This window comes from Aplidium turbinatum, chromosome 6, assembly GCF_918807975.1.
Source record: "Aplidium turbinatum chromosome 6, kaAplTurb1.1, whole genome shotgun sequence".
Classification (NCBI taxonomy): Eukaryota; Metazoa; Chordata; class Ascidiacea; order Aplousobranchia; family Polyclinidae; genus Aplidium; species Aplidium turbinatum.
Window position 1 is genome coordinate 18,632,513 of NC_137477.1, and position 15,683 is coordinate 18,648,195.

The 15,683-nt window shown below is 37.3% G+C and overlaps 2 protein-coding genes across 2 annotated transcripts; one reads left to right on the top strand and one right to left on the bottom strand.

Moving 5' to 3' along the window:
- The first annotated feature begins 2,009 nt into the window (after nt 1-2,009).
- On the top strand, nt 2,010-8,625 carry LOC145771861 (uncharacterized). The gene is made up of 8 exons (XM_082583606.1): nt 2,010-2,173; nt 3,229-3,317; nt 4,634-4,826; nt 5,370-5,564; nt 6,121-6,186; nt 7,196-7,318; nt 7,665-7,812; nt 8,483-8,625. Exons 1-8 carry the CDS (start codon nt 2,107-2,109, stop codon nt 8,613-8,615), a joined length of 1,014 nt encoding a protein of 337 aa, XP_082439732.1. The 5' UTR covers nt 2,010-2,106; the 3' UTR covers nt 8,616-8,625.
- Nucleotides 8,626-8,711: 86 nt separating this feature from the next.
- LOC145772472 (tripartite motif-containing protein 2-like) lies at nt 8,712-15,440 on the bottom strand. The gene is made up of 8 exons (XM_082584349.1): nt 15,047-15,440; nt 13,721-14,665; nt 12,993-13,225; nt 12,468-12,685; nt 10,889-11,047; nt 10,062-10,264; nt 9,420-9,560; nt 8,712-9,006 (listed from the first exon to the last, which is right to left on the bottom strand). Exons 1-8 carry the CDS (start codon nt 15,413-15,415, stop codon nt 8,857-8,859), a joined length of 2,418 nt encoding a protein of 805 aa, XP_082440475.1. The 5' UTR covers nt 15,416-15,440; the 3' UTR covers nt 8,712-8,856.
- Between the last annotated feature and the right edge of the window lie 243 nt (nt 15,441-15,683).

Consider the following 15,683-nt stretch of genomic DNA (forward strand, 5'->3'; position numbering starts at 1 on the left):
CTGTACGTAGCATGTTGTTATCTTGGAGGCCACATTGTACTGATGAATTATAGCCTATTCCGTAACACACGATCCACTATCATCGATGCTTTGGAGAGGAATTTTTTGAGGTAAACAACTTCTGTTCTGTGAGATCATAGACAATGTAGTTTGATTGTAACTTGTGCAACAAACAACAAAGGCAAGTTAATTGAGCAAAGCAGTGTTGAGATCAGTGTTGCCAACCTTGCGGTTTTCACGCCCAATTTGGCTAGTTAGTAGTTGGGCAATAGTAGGCCTAGGCCTAATTTTATCGGACCCGAACCGGAACTTATAAAACCGGTTTTAAGTTTCTTCGAACCTGAACCGGAACTGAACCAAATTTTGAAACAATCTTTGAACCAGAACCGGACCCGAACCGGAAAAATCAAACGGTTTGACTCCCTGGTTCAAACCAGGTTTGTAGCCACAGAGAGACTGGAGAGAAATTGCTCTCTAAAATTTAGTGTTTCCCCAAAAAACAATACTGGTTTTAACGTTAAGCTGGTTACATCTGTTTTTAGACTTAGAAAACCCTAACCAGGGGAAGTGTGAGACCAATCGGAAAAAATTTAGTTGATTTCATTTCTTGCAAAATCTTTTCGTTTACTAAACTCTAAAATCTAAATTAAAAACTTCTCATTGTTTCTTACGCCTATCTATCACCAACTTACTTTAATAAAAAAGAAACAGCTACATAACTTACAGAAAATTAATTTGCAATATAAAAAAAGTCTCCTACAAGTCAGCAGTTGTGAACTTAGCACATGGTAGTCAAGCAAATGATGAAACTGAAATTATTGAGTGCGTGTTTATTGCACTCATCAACGTTTTTAGAAAATTTTAATTGTGGCAACTCTGGAGCAGAAAGCATCTTGTCATTGGTCAAATTTGTAAAAGCTTTGTAGTTTGTTTTGTACTTGTTTTGTTTACTACGGGCCGCGTTAGATTGTCATGTGAGAATTTCGGAAAATTAAGCAGTTGTTGTGTTTTTTTAACTATAATTTTGATGTTGTGTATTGTGAGACCACGCATTGGGGATTTTTCATCTGGTAGTAAAAGACTGCCCAATGCTTGTTTTGAAAATTAAAAATTTCATTGTCGGCTACTCTTAGTTTAGCAGAAGAAAATAGCAATTTAGGCTAGTTTTCCAGCAGCCACAGTCTGCTTGTTATTAGTCGGTTGATTTTGAATCATTCTCTTTGAACCGACAAAGCCTTAATAGGTCATTCCTGGTAGTTTTGCATACTTGTAAGGCTTTTGCCGTAAGGCCGGTTATCGAGATTGACAGAGTAAAGTTTCTGATTGTTGAAGTCTTGTTGCTGGGAAATGATTCCATCCATTAGGTGTAGGATTTAAAGGCAACAAAATTTGGAGGCAACTTGTATCTATTCTAAACTATTGATAGAATTTCCCTACCAGACTTTTGAGTAAAGCATAGTTCATTGGTACCATACCGTACTTGACTTAACTCAATAATTCAAAGCAGAGGGTTCATTCTGAAACCAGTCTGTTGCATTATTGTGCTAATGTAGGTAACATTACAAAGTGGCAAGAACATTTGCATTGACTTCAATAGGCTACTTTATTGTCCTGTAATTTAAATCTTAATATCAAGCATAAAATCTAGACTCAATTGAAAATAAAGTTAGGTACAGTATCGTACGTAAGTTAAGCTAATATCCTTTGAATGCAAATGATTGCAGTCCTATAAAACTCTTCTTATGCGAGGCACAGGAAATAAAGATATATCTTTTGATCAACCATAATTAGCGTTGATGTTTGTTTGGACTGTGTCAAGATACCACTTGCAACAAACTAATTTTAGGCCTGACCATTCTAGAGATTTAAACCTTCAGCCCTACTTGGTCTTTTTGTCCATAAATACAGTTGATTTGATAAAATATTTTTAAGTGCCAGCAAAGTTTTTAAAAAAAAGTTGATCAGAAGATGAACTAGTTTTTATTCACTGTAAAATAATTCTCAGAATTTAAAGATTTCTAAACATAAACAATGATGAATAATTGTGGTCAAATTAAGAAGCATTTTTGATGTCACATTAAAGTTATCTTTATTATTTCAAAAGACATGAGTGAATTGAGTGATGCTGAAATCTCAAATTTTGGAAAAGGTTCCAGCACTTCCAAACTTCAAGGTACAGTATATGTCATTGGTTTGCTTGTTGGGAAACATAATTTATGGGTAGTGAAAGTACTAAAATGACATCATATGATATACCTAGTTACAACTCCTGACAAAAAAGCAGTTGTAGTTGTACTGGAGCAGATTTCAGAAGCTTTAACATTAGCTCACAAATGACAAGAAATCCTAGTGGAATGTTGGTTATGGGAAACTTGTTGGCACTGTACTTGGTTATCTACATTCTATATGATCAGAAAATATATGCAAAAGCTATTTTGCTTAAAACAGTCCCAGCAGACAGTATTATAATGTTAAAATACTGTAATCCGAACATAACTGTTCAACACAATTTTTTTGCACCATCCTAAACAAGCTACCCTATAATGAATCACAAACTTATTTAAAGTTAAAGTTCGACCATGCAACAATATAATGTGTTGATGATGTAGTCTTGTTGTGTGCATAGCTTGTGTGTTCTTGTTTCAAATATATGTTGTGGACTCCAAAAATATGTAAAACTGGTACTTAAACATATTTAACCCAAGGGTTATACTTTATTTTTTTGCATAATTTGTGACTAAGCTAAAGATTTGCAGATTTTCAATGTAGGCCTACACTCAGCTGTAGGCTACAATTATATATAAGTTTTCACGATAAAAGTATTTTGTTCAATCAAAGATTTAGTTCAGTTCAGTTTGTGTATTTTTCTGCTGGCAAATAAACAAGAATATACTCAACACAATAAACAAAAATAATTCGCACAGCAAGGATGGCAGCAAAAGACCAAAAGGTCACCAAAGTCAGCTGCTTTTAGTGAGAAAAATAAAACTTTATGTATAGTCTAAGTGTTTTTGAAATTTTCAACACAATATTGTGTGACAGTTAAGATGCTTCCACAACCATTACTACACGTAATTTCACAGCTGTACACTTGTACAAATGTACAGGGTACGCCGGTACATTGTAGCCATTTATTATATTTTACTTTTTTGAGCAAAGGTGTAATTCTTTTTTGGTGATCTTGTTTATGAGCAACATAGTTGAATGTAAATTTGTGCACTATCATAGATGGAAAAGCTGCCATCGTATGCTTTTCTCAATTGCATCCACCCTTTGTGGTGAACCTGGAAGGCACCAACTCTGGAACAATAACGCGGGTGAGATATCAGTATTGTGTGGTTGTATTTGATTAATGAGCTTGAGCAAACTTCACATTCTGAGGTCCTTTTTTGTTGTTTTTCACAATTAAAACAGCACATAAGCAAACACATACACAGCACACACGTGTTAGTATTGACAGATTAGGGGCGGGGTTGGCTTTTTTTAGTTCAACTTTAGCTCGGGTTTTAGAATACAACAGAATATTCCAAGACCTCTGGTAACAGATTTTGAAATTTCTATCAAACGTCCAGAATGACCACAATTTCAATAAAGTTAGAAATTGTTTGATTCCCGCTCAAAACAGCATTGATATCCGCCACTGATGATCCCAAACAAAGGTGAAACGAGTATGGCTATTACTATGTTCTTCTTTCGATCATTGTCTTAATGGCAGAGCGTAGCGTATACCATACGATAGTATGTTTTTTCTGTATTCCTGATGTTGCCGATATTGAATTGATTTTTGTGTGTTGTAACGTGATGGTTTTTGGTTCACTTTTTAAGTTTTGAATAAAAATAAATAAGTTTACTTGTGTTTTGTACTTTTAGTTCATCTGTCTTTTAAAGCGTTTTCAAAATACTCAAAATTTCAGCAATAAAACTATATTATATCAACTTACATTTGGAAGAAGGAATGTTGATACACAAAGGTGATCTTTTTTAACATTAGTTATTCAAAAATAATTTCCTGTAAAACCTGAAAGTAGCTGAAAATATTTTGGCAAGAAATCAAGTTTCATTGAAGCCGTAAGTGATTTTTCGTTGATCAACCAGAATTCTGTTTAAAGTTGTGAATATGATAAATGTATCAACTTACCTTCTCTTGCCTACTTTTAAAAATCAATTTTTGAGATGGGAATTTCAAAAAAATTATACCAGAAGTCTTAAAATATTCTGTTGCATCCTAAAACCAGGCCTAAAGTTGAAATTAAAATTAATCTCCCATTGAATAAAGATGCATACGGTAAGCATTATGAACCATGTTCAACAATATTCACAATAAGGCTGATGGGCTAGTGAGTGATAATAGCTATCATAAAAAGATATTCGTAGTGTTTAATGGTTTTCTTACCCATTTTACTATTGGCTTCTTTCATAAGGCTATTCATATCGCCTTTGTTTAAATAAACTTTATGTAAGTTTTCTCCTGTTAACATCACTTGAGCTTGGTTTTGTGGTTGAACAACTTATGCTCTTTTTCACGCCACAGAAAATTTATTTGCTCGGACTGTACAGAAGGCTATTGGAGAACAATCGATACTTGTCGCACACGTGATGATTTTCTCGTCAGTGTTTCTTTGTGATTTTGCAGAACACTGTGCTATTGAAAGATAAGAGCGCGTATGCCCATTGCAATCAGACTGAGACAGTTGCATTCTGCGGCGGAGTGGAGTCTGATTATATCATCTCGCTCGAGGTTGTCTTCCTTCGCTTGAGCGATTTAACATGCAGCGTCAGCTTTATGAACTTACAACGGATTGGGGCCTCTGCTGTCTTCATTCAAGGTTTTGATTGATTTGATCTTTATCCTTGAACTGGGAAAGCTTCTTTGAGTTATTAATCTTGGAAGTTTTGCATACTTGCAGAGGCTTTGAACCAATGGCGCAAGCCCGGTCACCGAGATTGACAAAGTGAAGTTTCTGCTTGTTGTTAAAAAGTTGTTGCCGGGAAATTATAACATCCACTTGGTGCCGCTGAATGGATAGTAGTCCTGAAATGCGTTGCTCAAGCGCACACTTCGACAGCCGAACCAACGCCGCGTGACCTTGTCAAGATCATCTTGAATAGGGCGAGTATCCACTGAGCTAATGGATTGTTAAAAATTTAGACCACTGCATGGTTGTTGTTTTTATGCCACTCTTACTTGTGACAAACAAGTCCGACTCATTTCTATTGCTTTGGATATTAAATCGTAAATTTCTTGCGACTTGCATGGATTTAAAAAAAATAATTCAGCCTAACCAAACTTGTTCACCTGCATTGACCACAGTAATAATTCAAATTTTATGTTTGTTATCGTCATTGCAATCGGTTGTTGTCCATTCCAGATCAGCTGTTTGTGTTTGGGGGCAGAGTTTGGGGCGAATCTCGCAAGGGATCTGTGATTCCATTCCGTCGACCTCTAGTATTGGCAAATAGCTTTGAGAAGTGCACAGAGGAGGCAGGAGGAAAGAAGAAGTGGAAGCTGTCAGGCGACATGGGAGGAATGCCCCGTTGCTACTCATCTTCCGTTTCGATTGGCAGTATGTTCTATTGAAGTTTGCAAACAATACATGTTAACATTTGTGGCGCGTTCGACAAGTGATGTGTGGTGATGTTTTTGCAACTAGTCCGGGCTAAGCATGGCGGATTGGCGGTGGATACCTCAGCAAGGTATCAAGGTTTGTGCATCACACTTAACGCTGATAGCTTGCCCACGCATGTCCTCTTGCAAGATATGGATTTCTTGCATAGACATTTGCGCCCATTAAAATAAGCACCCTTCAACAAAGACATTAAATATCGATGCTTTCACTCGCACGAAACTTCATTCACACATAAAATTGTTGTCGACTTACAACAGGTAGCCTACTGAAGTAGCTGTCATGTGATCATTTCTCATCATAACAATCTGCTAAAGTAGTGCCTTGATATTTATTAGATTCTGAGTTGTTTATTTTTTATTTACATGACACTTTCACTGACCAATTTAATTTCCGAAATGAGGTTGGTTTGATCGAAACGGTTTCAAACCGCATGATCTACGTTTGAATAGAGCTGTAGTCTTCTGTCGAATCGCTTACCATTGTTATGCCTTAGATTGCGCCTATCTCATTGGTGGTTATTGCGATAGCGCTGAAATCACACAAAGTCCTTCTCCAAAAGGTAAGCCCGGCTAAATAGTTAATCAAGCTAACGAATGCCAGCAAATAACCCTGCTGGAGGGTGAATGCAAGTAATTCCCTGCTCGTCGTAAGGTCACCGCTTGGTGAGATCATTTGTTGGGATGCTGGTAACAACGGCAAATAAATAGAACTTTTCTTGTTTCTCCTGGGAGATCTTCGACTACTACTTAATTTTTTCCGCATCTCCATACATTGAAACAAATGGTAACAGTAAGTTTTATGTCTGTCGATTTTTAGATTTGTAACAAATTCATTGCAGAAAATCGGTGTTTCCATTTAATACATAAAAATCAACTAGCCTACTCGTCGTCGTCGTGTGAGCGTCTGGGGCCGAGGGTCTACCCTTTTACCACCCCAGATTCACGATGTTCCCGGACTACACTGGAAGGCTACTAGAGAGCAGCCAGTCTTTAGTTTCATCATCCATGACACGCAGACCTTCCACTCCGTTAGGTGGCTTGAAGATGGAGCAGTCATTGATGATGTGGTCTGCGGTACCACATGTACAGGAGGAGGAAAAGGCCATTCCCCATTGGTGCATGGTTGAGCGGAAAAGCCTGGCGCCCGTACGGAGACGGTTGAGGCGCACCCATGCCTGTCTTGGTAGTGTTAGACCGATGGGGCGTGTGTCGGCGTCGGGGATGAACGAATAGAGTCTGGTGGCGAACTAGTCTACTAATTTAAGCTGATGGCGATGCAACAATTTCTCTGAAGTTTGCGCAAAGTTTATTAAAGTAAATATTGAAACTGCTGAAGTTTATCGATTATGTTTTCAATCGATGTACTTTACCTTCGATTTCTTGAGAGCCCTTATCACGGTAATGTAGGCTACAGGCCCAAAGACCCCTCTGGAAAATCTACATAATGTTAATATTATGTCGCTTCATCCAACATGATGAAATTTCAGCTTCACTTTATCGCATTTCCTGCCTGCGCTGCTTAGTCTTTGATATTACAACCAATAGTAATTTATTATCAAATACGTGCAGCTTCCAAATCTGTGCAAGTCTACAACACGACAGTGGGAACCTGGAGTGACCTTCCGGATATGAATTTCCGCAGAGCGGAGTGCGGTGCTGCAGCGCTGCATACGTTCCGCATTTTTGTTGTAGGTAAGCCACTAACTGTTTACAGGCCCGACTTCATCACTGTTATGTCACTTTGCATTACTTTTGCTCCAAGGTTGCGACTGACCAAGCAGCTACCGGTACTATCTTTGATGTCACGCCCTAAACTCGAGAAGCTCATTGATATAATTGATCAGCGTTTTGGTGGTAAACTTCCATGCGTATCATTCAAATATAGTTTTTCCTCAACAAAAATTAAGAGTACCAATTCTCTTCGTTATGAGTATTATTAGCCTGTCATTTGCAGTAGTAAGCCTAATATATTTTATGGCTCTGTAGTTTCGAGTTCATGAGTGAACTCGAAACTCCTCTTGATTGATTTACTTTCTAGGCGGTCTAGACAATGGGAATCCCGTCAATGTGAACGAATACATGGACGTAGCCCACTCAATATGGGTCATGATGAAAGATTACACCCCACTGCCACTAGGTCCATCGTCAGCCTGCATGATTGGCACTTTATTATATGTTGTCGGACAGTAAGCGAGGATGCCGTAATTTTTTCCTATTGATACTTTAGGCTATGGTTGCTGCTCTGTCAGGTGTTTTATCTAGAATATGAGACGAAGAATAAGAATTGAAAGATAGACATTGTTTGAAAAAGGTTTATGTCGTAGTGAAATGTTGATAACATTGAATTACCTGATCTGCTTGTCACCAAAACGTTTGTTACGGTAGTTTGTTAAAACGACGAGTAAACGTGCTTCAGTGTGCACTTTCCACTTTTAGATGTGTGAAAGTGACAGTCTGTTGACTGAACGATGTATGTGCGCTGTCATAGAGTTGTTTTTGCTATATGCTGTTAAGTGTTAAGTTATTTTGACAATCCGAAAAGGCTGAAAACTTAAAAATTTCTTAAATTCTGCACTGCTCATAGGTTAACATACAGTATGACTCGCTTTAAAAGCAACCGAACTATGTGATTAAATTATTTTTACACATAAAGAACAAAATAGTTTTGTACCTTCAAAATTTCCTGGCAGCCTGTCAAATTAAACTTAAAAAAATGACTACCTTTCACGTTATAAACCGATATCTTTTGTGTGCACGCAAATATTCGTAGGGAAACAAAGGCAACTTTATAACACCTTGACCATCAACTTATACTGTAGTCTGTACAATAGTATTAAGTTACGAAACTTTGTTCAGAGTCAACCACTCTTTGGTACGCTTGAACACTACCGAGGAGAAGTGGGAAGAAGTCATTCAACTGCCTCATCTTTATGAGTTCGTAGTGCCGGTATCAAAGGCGGAGTTGTTGCGTCGAAATTCGGCTGGATGAACCACAAGATTTACATTTCATGACTCGAAAAATAACTCGCAACTTTCAACGTTAAAAATCTTTTCTGTGTTTCAAAACGCACCATATTAAAAACACAATAGAATCTTGTTGTTTTCATGTTTGAAATTGACAAAGGAGTCATTTAGTATTGATGCAGTTCAGAGACTCGTATAATTCCACGTTTAGCCTGTCCTTGGATTTCCCCTCAGCGTTCTTGTTTAACGCATTGAAAGTCAAGAAGTTACTGCAGAACTTTATAAACTTTCACGCATTGATTTCCTGAATCCGCTACAGCGACAAGTCCTTTTTGTGTAACAGCGACACCTTGCGGTCCGTACAAAGGCTGCTTGGCGTTCACGCAAGCAAGAAATGACTCGTTGTTGTCAAAAATCTAAACACACTTTGTTGTCAAAATTAAACAGGAACGTAAATGGCTTATTTCATTGAAATCGAGGATTTGTAAAAAAAAAAACGCTCAGTAAAACAAGAAAAGTTAAACAAAGTAGGAGGACTGATTGATTTGGATGAGCTGACATGATTTGAAGCTGTAGCGTTGACAGATAAGTACTTTTGGATCCGGGCCTGGGATAATTTTAGGAGCTGTAACATTTTCAAAGGGACTTAGACTTGAAGAAACCGCTGCCACCGCGCATTCTTTGGATGTAGCCTATTGCGCTTTTCTTTGAATTGTCTTGATTTTGGGGTCTGAGAATTTCATTAGCATCGGGCCCAAATTATGCTCTCAACGGCCCTTGTTCTAACTGTTCTTTTCATCATGAAAAATCTTATCCGACATTAGCTTACCTGCACTCTACTGTTTCCCCAATCTGCAACAATCACATGATCATCCTGATCCACACATAGTCCAGTTGGCGCATTGAATTGTCCACACTTTTCACCTCGGCTCCCGAAGCTGCGTAAATACGCACCAGTCTGAGAAAACACCTATCGAGGAATTGATAGAGACGTCAGTTTCATGTTCACTTTTCAACTTCGAACAGACAGCAAAGTCATACGTTACAGGGAACAGGAAAAAAGCGCTACATGGATAGCTGAAGGAGGCTACCCTTATTTTGCGTCACGAATGTGACACTTATCGACAAATTGCTGTTAAATTGATGGCAAGTCTCAACAGTAGGCTAGTTTTTGAACTTTGGTTTTCACATTAGCAAAGCAGTTGGCTAAAGAACATATTCGCTATATAGGGTAAAACAGGTCGTGTTTTAAATTCAACAACACTTCAACAATCGAAAAACTTCACTGTGTCAATCTCGGTAACCGGGCCTGCTTCAAAAGCACCTATAGCTAGTCTACAAGTATGCAAAACTACCAGAAATAACCAATCTATCAGTCCGAGAATAAAGATTCAAAACAAAACCAAATTCAGTTTATGCAGAAAAATCCTCAGTTGCAAAGTCCAATAGTTTCTAATCAAGGTGGTCTCACCTTTACACAGTGGTTATAAAAATCCGTGATTAAAATCTCATTTCGTTTATTCACAGCTGCATAATGAGGACCAGCTAGTTGGTGTTGTTCCGTCCCTCTGATGCCGAACTTACAAATGAGTTTTCCGTTCAGCTGGAATAGAAATATCTGACATTGCTTGTTGTCTACGACAATTAAATGTCCGTCCTGGTCCACGCAAATACCTGCAATGGAAAGGCGGTTAAATGACAATACTTCTGTCGATTTTCAAAAGCTGTGCTTTTTACGTCGTTATAGAAGTTGCAAGGTGTGTTCAAAATGGAACCAGAAGTCCAGACCAGTAGCCTACGCAAAGGTTATGCGCTGAAAAGAAGTTTGGCTTGAATAGATTCTGCAGAGTTTAAGATTAGTCGAGGTGCAATCCGGAGCATATCTGTAGCTGTAGGCTATTTCAATCCTAAAGTTGAATGATGAATCATTTTGGATTGGAATAAATGACAAAGAATTTAGTGCTACAAAAGGTATAGCCTAGCCTACATTTAAAATCTATGCACATTGCACAAAGTTAGTAGACGTAGGTGGTAAACATTAGCACTTAACAAAGAAGAATGAACTGTAAAGAAAAAGGAGTGTGTTTTTTTCTTGCTGCTTATTGTTTCTTTCTGAAATCTTAGTTTCACGTTTTCGTAAACTGCACTTTTTTTTCCTCGGCAGCTCATGCTTTTGTTTCTTTGCTCCTGTTTATGAATCACTGTAACTTAACAAATAATGTAGATTAAGAGACCATGCAACAAATAAAAATTATTAGCTTATGTTATGCTGTGCGCACTGCCAATGCTACAACTTGCCTCTTGGGCCCATAAGTTTTCCGGCCCCAACTCGAGATTTATAAGCGCCACTTCGTGAAAATATATTTACTATTTTGTTTTCATAATCCGACACGGCCAGATCACCCGAGGGCAGTAAAGCGATACCAGTTGGTCTGTGGACTTGTCCAACTCCTCTTCCTAAAAGGACAAAATAATTATCTGCTTTAAAAGAGTTTTCATGATGTATAGCCTACTTATCAAGATTAGGCTTCGGAGGAAACAGGAATACCGGTAACAGATTTAAAAAATCTGGTATTCTTGTTTAGAAATCTCTAGGAGAAAATAACATTTCTTCATTTTGTGAACAACATTTTTTGTAAAAAAAATATCGATCAAGTTAATTGTTTGTGATTTTGTCGCGTTATTTTTTTAATGCTGTAGTAAGGTCTAGCTCCAGCCTAATTTGGCATAGGCCCCTTTATTATAAAATTCTACATTTCCAAGAACATCCTCAGTTTAGAATTAGGCCATATAAAATTCTACATTCCCAAGAACATCCTCAGTTTAGAATTAGGCCTATAGGGGAAGGGAAGGTAATTTGATACACTTTTAACATTTTTGCCTGTTAACTGAAAATTAAGTGACACAAACTATTGATTTTAAGCTGAAATGAAAGTCTGATCCCTTACACACTTTTTAAAAACATTTTCACTTTTGTATTTGTGTTACTTTTTTTTTAATTGCAATTTTAAAAACATCACTCAAATGTATCAATTTACCTTCCACGGAAGGTAAATTGATACACCCGGAAGATAATTTGATATAGTAAAACTAACACAGAAAACCACTTTGACAGCAATGCAATAGGCCTAAATGAAAAATTAATATATGGTTGACGTGCTTGGGTGCAAGCATGACTGTTGAGACCTATGTGTGCGTCGAAGCTTCTGCAGCGGGATGGACATGGGAAGGATGATTGGCTGGAGTTCTTATTCAAAGGGGGTGCTTTGCGCTGTTCTCATTTTTTGACAGCATATAGCGTGTAGGTCTACGAAAGCCTATATAATAGTTGTTTCCCAAAGTAGCAGGTCTAGTTAATAAAGAATAACTTATTTAAATCAACTAGATCAATGACAACATTTATTACAGTCACAAAAAATAATTTAATATACTGTATCAATATACCTTCTCCACACGTATCAATTTACCTTTTTCAAAAAAAGTTATAAAATTCTGATTTTTGTATGCTTGGATGCACATTACAGAAAAAACGTGACATGCCCTTGAAGCCTTATCAATGAACTGTCAAATGAGTTTGGTTTCATCTTTCAGGAACTTTTCTTTAATTTTCCAGACGAAAATAATCATGAGTTAAAAATTTTACGAAAATACTCAAAAAACACACTTTTACAATTTTATGCCACAAAAGCACGAGCTAGCTGCATGGTGCAATTTTTGTAAGCATTATTTTCACGAATCTTCCACCTAATGACAATATTTTTGACTAATATTTTTTGTACATTTCTGTAGAGGGGGTGTTGTATAAAATTACCTTCCGTATCAAATTACCTTCCCTTCCCCTACCTGCTTAGGCCAACTTTCTAAGAAATTTACACACCTTTTTGACCAAATCGGTCCATAAATTTGATCTTTGAGTTTGTTTTTATGTTGATTTGAAAGACTTGAATGCACTGATTGTTGCTGTCGGTGATGTAAATCCGACCTGAAGGATCAAAAGCGACATCTTGCGGATTTGAAAATTGTCCTTGTTTTCGACCTTGGGAACCAACTTTGAGTAGCAAATCGTGTCCGATAGGAGTTGTTAGACATCGTGCACTGAAAAGCAATTAAAACGTTATAAATAAAATCAATCTTTTCAGAGCCCGCTTCTTTTCGCAACATCGTCAGTATCACTACAATTCTTTCAGTTCATTAAATAAATATAAAAAAACACAATAGCCCTATAAACCAAATATCTATTTGAAAACACTGCAAATAGTTTCTAAAAACTAAAGGCAACCTATATAAAGTACAGTAGCCTACTATACAAATTTTGTTTCAATTTGTGCACTTTTGATTGCTTGCATTTAAACACAAAACCGACAATGTGAAAGAAACAATTTTCCATGCAATGTTTTCGCACCTTTGTGGTCTTTTTGTCACTTTCTGTTGTAATCTTTTCGCATTGGGAGTCGAAGTGTTCGTTTTTGAACTTGTTTCGACAAGTGTTTTAGAAATAGAGTTTGTTGATGTTGCAAATATCTTGCATGGGCTATTGACAACATGTCTTCCATACAGCTTGACCGACAATAAATAGTTTCCACAATATGGCGCGGTAAAAGTAATTTTAACAGGTTCATTGGAGCTTAGAATGACCTACAGAATGAATAGCGAGAAACAGGTTTACTTCATGCACATTTTAAAACTTAGCCTATGATTATTAGTTACAGTCTGCAATTAATAAAATGTATCACTATACAGGTAGGCTACCTAGTTTTCCATCCATCAAATCAGACCTTTTTACATTTAATCAACGTCCGCAGGCTTTAAATCAATGTAAAAAAAAGAATGTTTTTTTTGCCCTGGTTAGGATAATAAGTGGGCTATGTTTTTCTTTTGATTGAGTTTAGTTTACCAGTAATCAAGTAAGATTCAAGCTATATACTTCAGACTTCAACATGCTCTAGTCCAAGCATAACATGACCACCATGAGGTACCGATAACCTGACCTTGTTTATTCGGTAACTTTATACCCACAAAGTAAAATAGAGGATTTCTTACCAGCGGTAAGTTTTATGTAGTAGGATATGATACTGAAACTGACCTTAATACGTTATAGCATCAACATATAAGATCACTTCTTTATCTCACCTTACATGGAATAGAGCCATGGTTATTATGTGAACTGGTGCTGGAGGAAGATGACAAAACATGGAATGTTGAAGTGTTACAGATCTCTCCTTTGTTTCCTTGTTCGGTGACGTCAGAAAATGTTAGAGAAGCGTCAACGTCTGCATTTAAACACGTTTCAACGCGTCTACTAAAATCTTTGGTGGTGAGAATGACGTGGGTTTCATGCCCCACTGCACATGTTGAATCATTTTGCAAACATTCTCCGCTTAGTGTGCTTGCGTGCGCCACCACGTGGTTAGATAACAAGCATCCGATTTCACAAGAATTCAGAAAATTGAAGCACTTTTCATAATCAGATCTTTTTTCCCATTTCAAAAATGAATTTTCGTTTGGAGAACTATAATGTTTTACGAAATATGTTCCGCCGTTGTGATGATTGTTGATAGGTGACATTAGTTGTGGTTGGTTGAGCAAAGCGTTCCTTGAGTGACCGCCAGTGGAACCATGACTGGAAAAACGATCCTGTCTTGCTGAGATATGCTTGTGCAGTAAATACGTTCTGATTCCTTCTATAGCTGCACCAGAAATATGAGAGTTGTTTGATATGCTTTGCTTTTCATGATCTTCGTTGTTGCTATCGAACGTCACCTCATTTTCCTCAAGAGCATTGTTTTCAAGCTTTAATGCTTGCCTGATAGCTTCACTGCTCAATGCCATTGTTTTCATGACTTCGTTAAGTTTAGTTTGTTGCTGATCAAGAACAGCTTTTTTAGACGAATATTGAGCTTCGATTTCCAGCAAAGCTTCATTTTGTCTCCGGCGTATCTTGGCTTCCAGCGATTCAAACGCTTCTTTAGCGGACTTGATGGCTATTTCGCGACTACGGCAAAGGTCGTTGGTTGTTTCTTTGATGTCAATTTCCCACTCATCGAGTTGGTCACATGTTTTTTGTAAGACATCTGCCTTGTATGGCAAGCAATATTAGGTTATGGCCTATTTGAAAATCTTATCAAAAGACAATTTCGCGTTCATCAAATCTAAAGATGTGACTCAAAATTGAAGTTGTAGAAATAAAAACTTTGTGCTTTGCAAAACTATATAAACAACAATTAAATTTTCTTAAATTAAATATATGCCTCCCTTGGATAACTAAAACGACACACTAGACTGGAAAATTGAAACAATGAGATTGAGGACCACTGGTGGATTGCACAACATTGACAAGGCATAACAGCTTTTCACTCAGTTATTTCATTATTTTGGATGTCACAACAAGAAATTTCAAAAACGTACACTGAAACCAAATCTATTTTTAAGACAGAAAAAATATTTCTTGTTTCTTACCTTTGACTGAAGATCTTTTCGACAGTTTTCTGAAATTCGCTGTAGCGAAATCACGCCGTGCTCTTGGTCGAAATGTTTCGTTTCGATGCATTCGTTACAAACAAGCGTGTCACATGACGTGCAAAAGTGAGTAAAGGTTTGACCAATGTGACTTTCACACGTCATTGAAGATGTGAAGTGACAACAAGTCAATGCATCTTGCAATTCGAAAAGTTCAACTTCAGGTTCACTTTCCCGGTCAGAGTTTAGAGGGCAAGGTTGAGGTGTGATGTCATTTTCAACATTTGCATGCAGTTTATGACCAACGGTGCGAGACGATTGAATGTCGGTTTCTAATTGGTCGGAACCACTTTTGAGGTGGAGCATCATGTCATAACATCACAATTAAAAATGCTAGTTTCAGATCCTGCTAGTAGGCATTGCTTTGCTTAGACTTGTTAAAACACATCGTTACAAGTTGCCTACCAAACCTAAACAGACATGATATAGCCTACTTGACAAAAAAAGATTGCAAAAATAGGCAACCTTTTGTCTCAGAATTTTGAAAATACATGTAAGTTTATCTTCAGTACATCTTTTTTAGTTAGAAGGTAACCGTAACACATAGCCTACCTTGTAGCTAATTTTGTTTGCGCGT

Coding starts and splice junctions, on each gene's coding strand:
- LOC145771861 (XM_082583606.1), top strand. CDS start 2,107: ATGAGTGAATTGAGTGATGCTGAAATCTCAAATTTTGGAAAAGGTTCC. Junction 2,174..3,228: donor CAGCACTTCCAAACTTCAAG/GTACAGTATATG, acceptor GCACTATCATAG/ATGGAAAAGCTGCCATCGTA. Junction 7,319..7,664: donor GTTCCGCATTTTTGTTGTAG/GTAAGCCACTAA, acceptor TTTACTTTCTAG/GCGGTCTAGACAATGGGAAT.
- LOC145772472 (XM_082584349.1), bottom strand. CDS start 15,415: ATGATGCTCCACCTCAAAAGTGGTTCCGACCAATTAGAAACCGACATT. Junction 14,666..15,046: donor GAAAAGATCTTCAGTCAAAG/GTAAGAAACAAG, acceptor TTGCCATACAAG/GCAGATGTCTTACAAAAAAC. Junction 9,561..10,061: donor TTTATAACCACTGTGTAAAG/GTGAGACCACCT, acceptor ATTCCTCGATAG/GTGTTTTCTCAGACTGGTGC.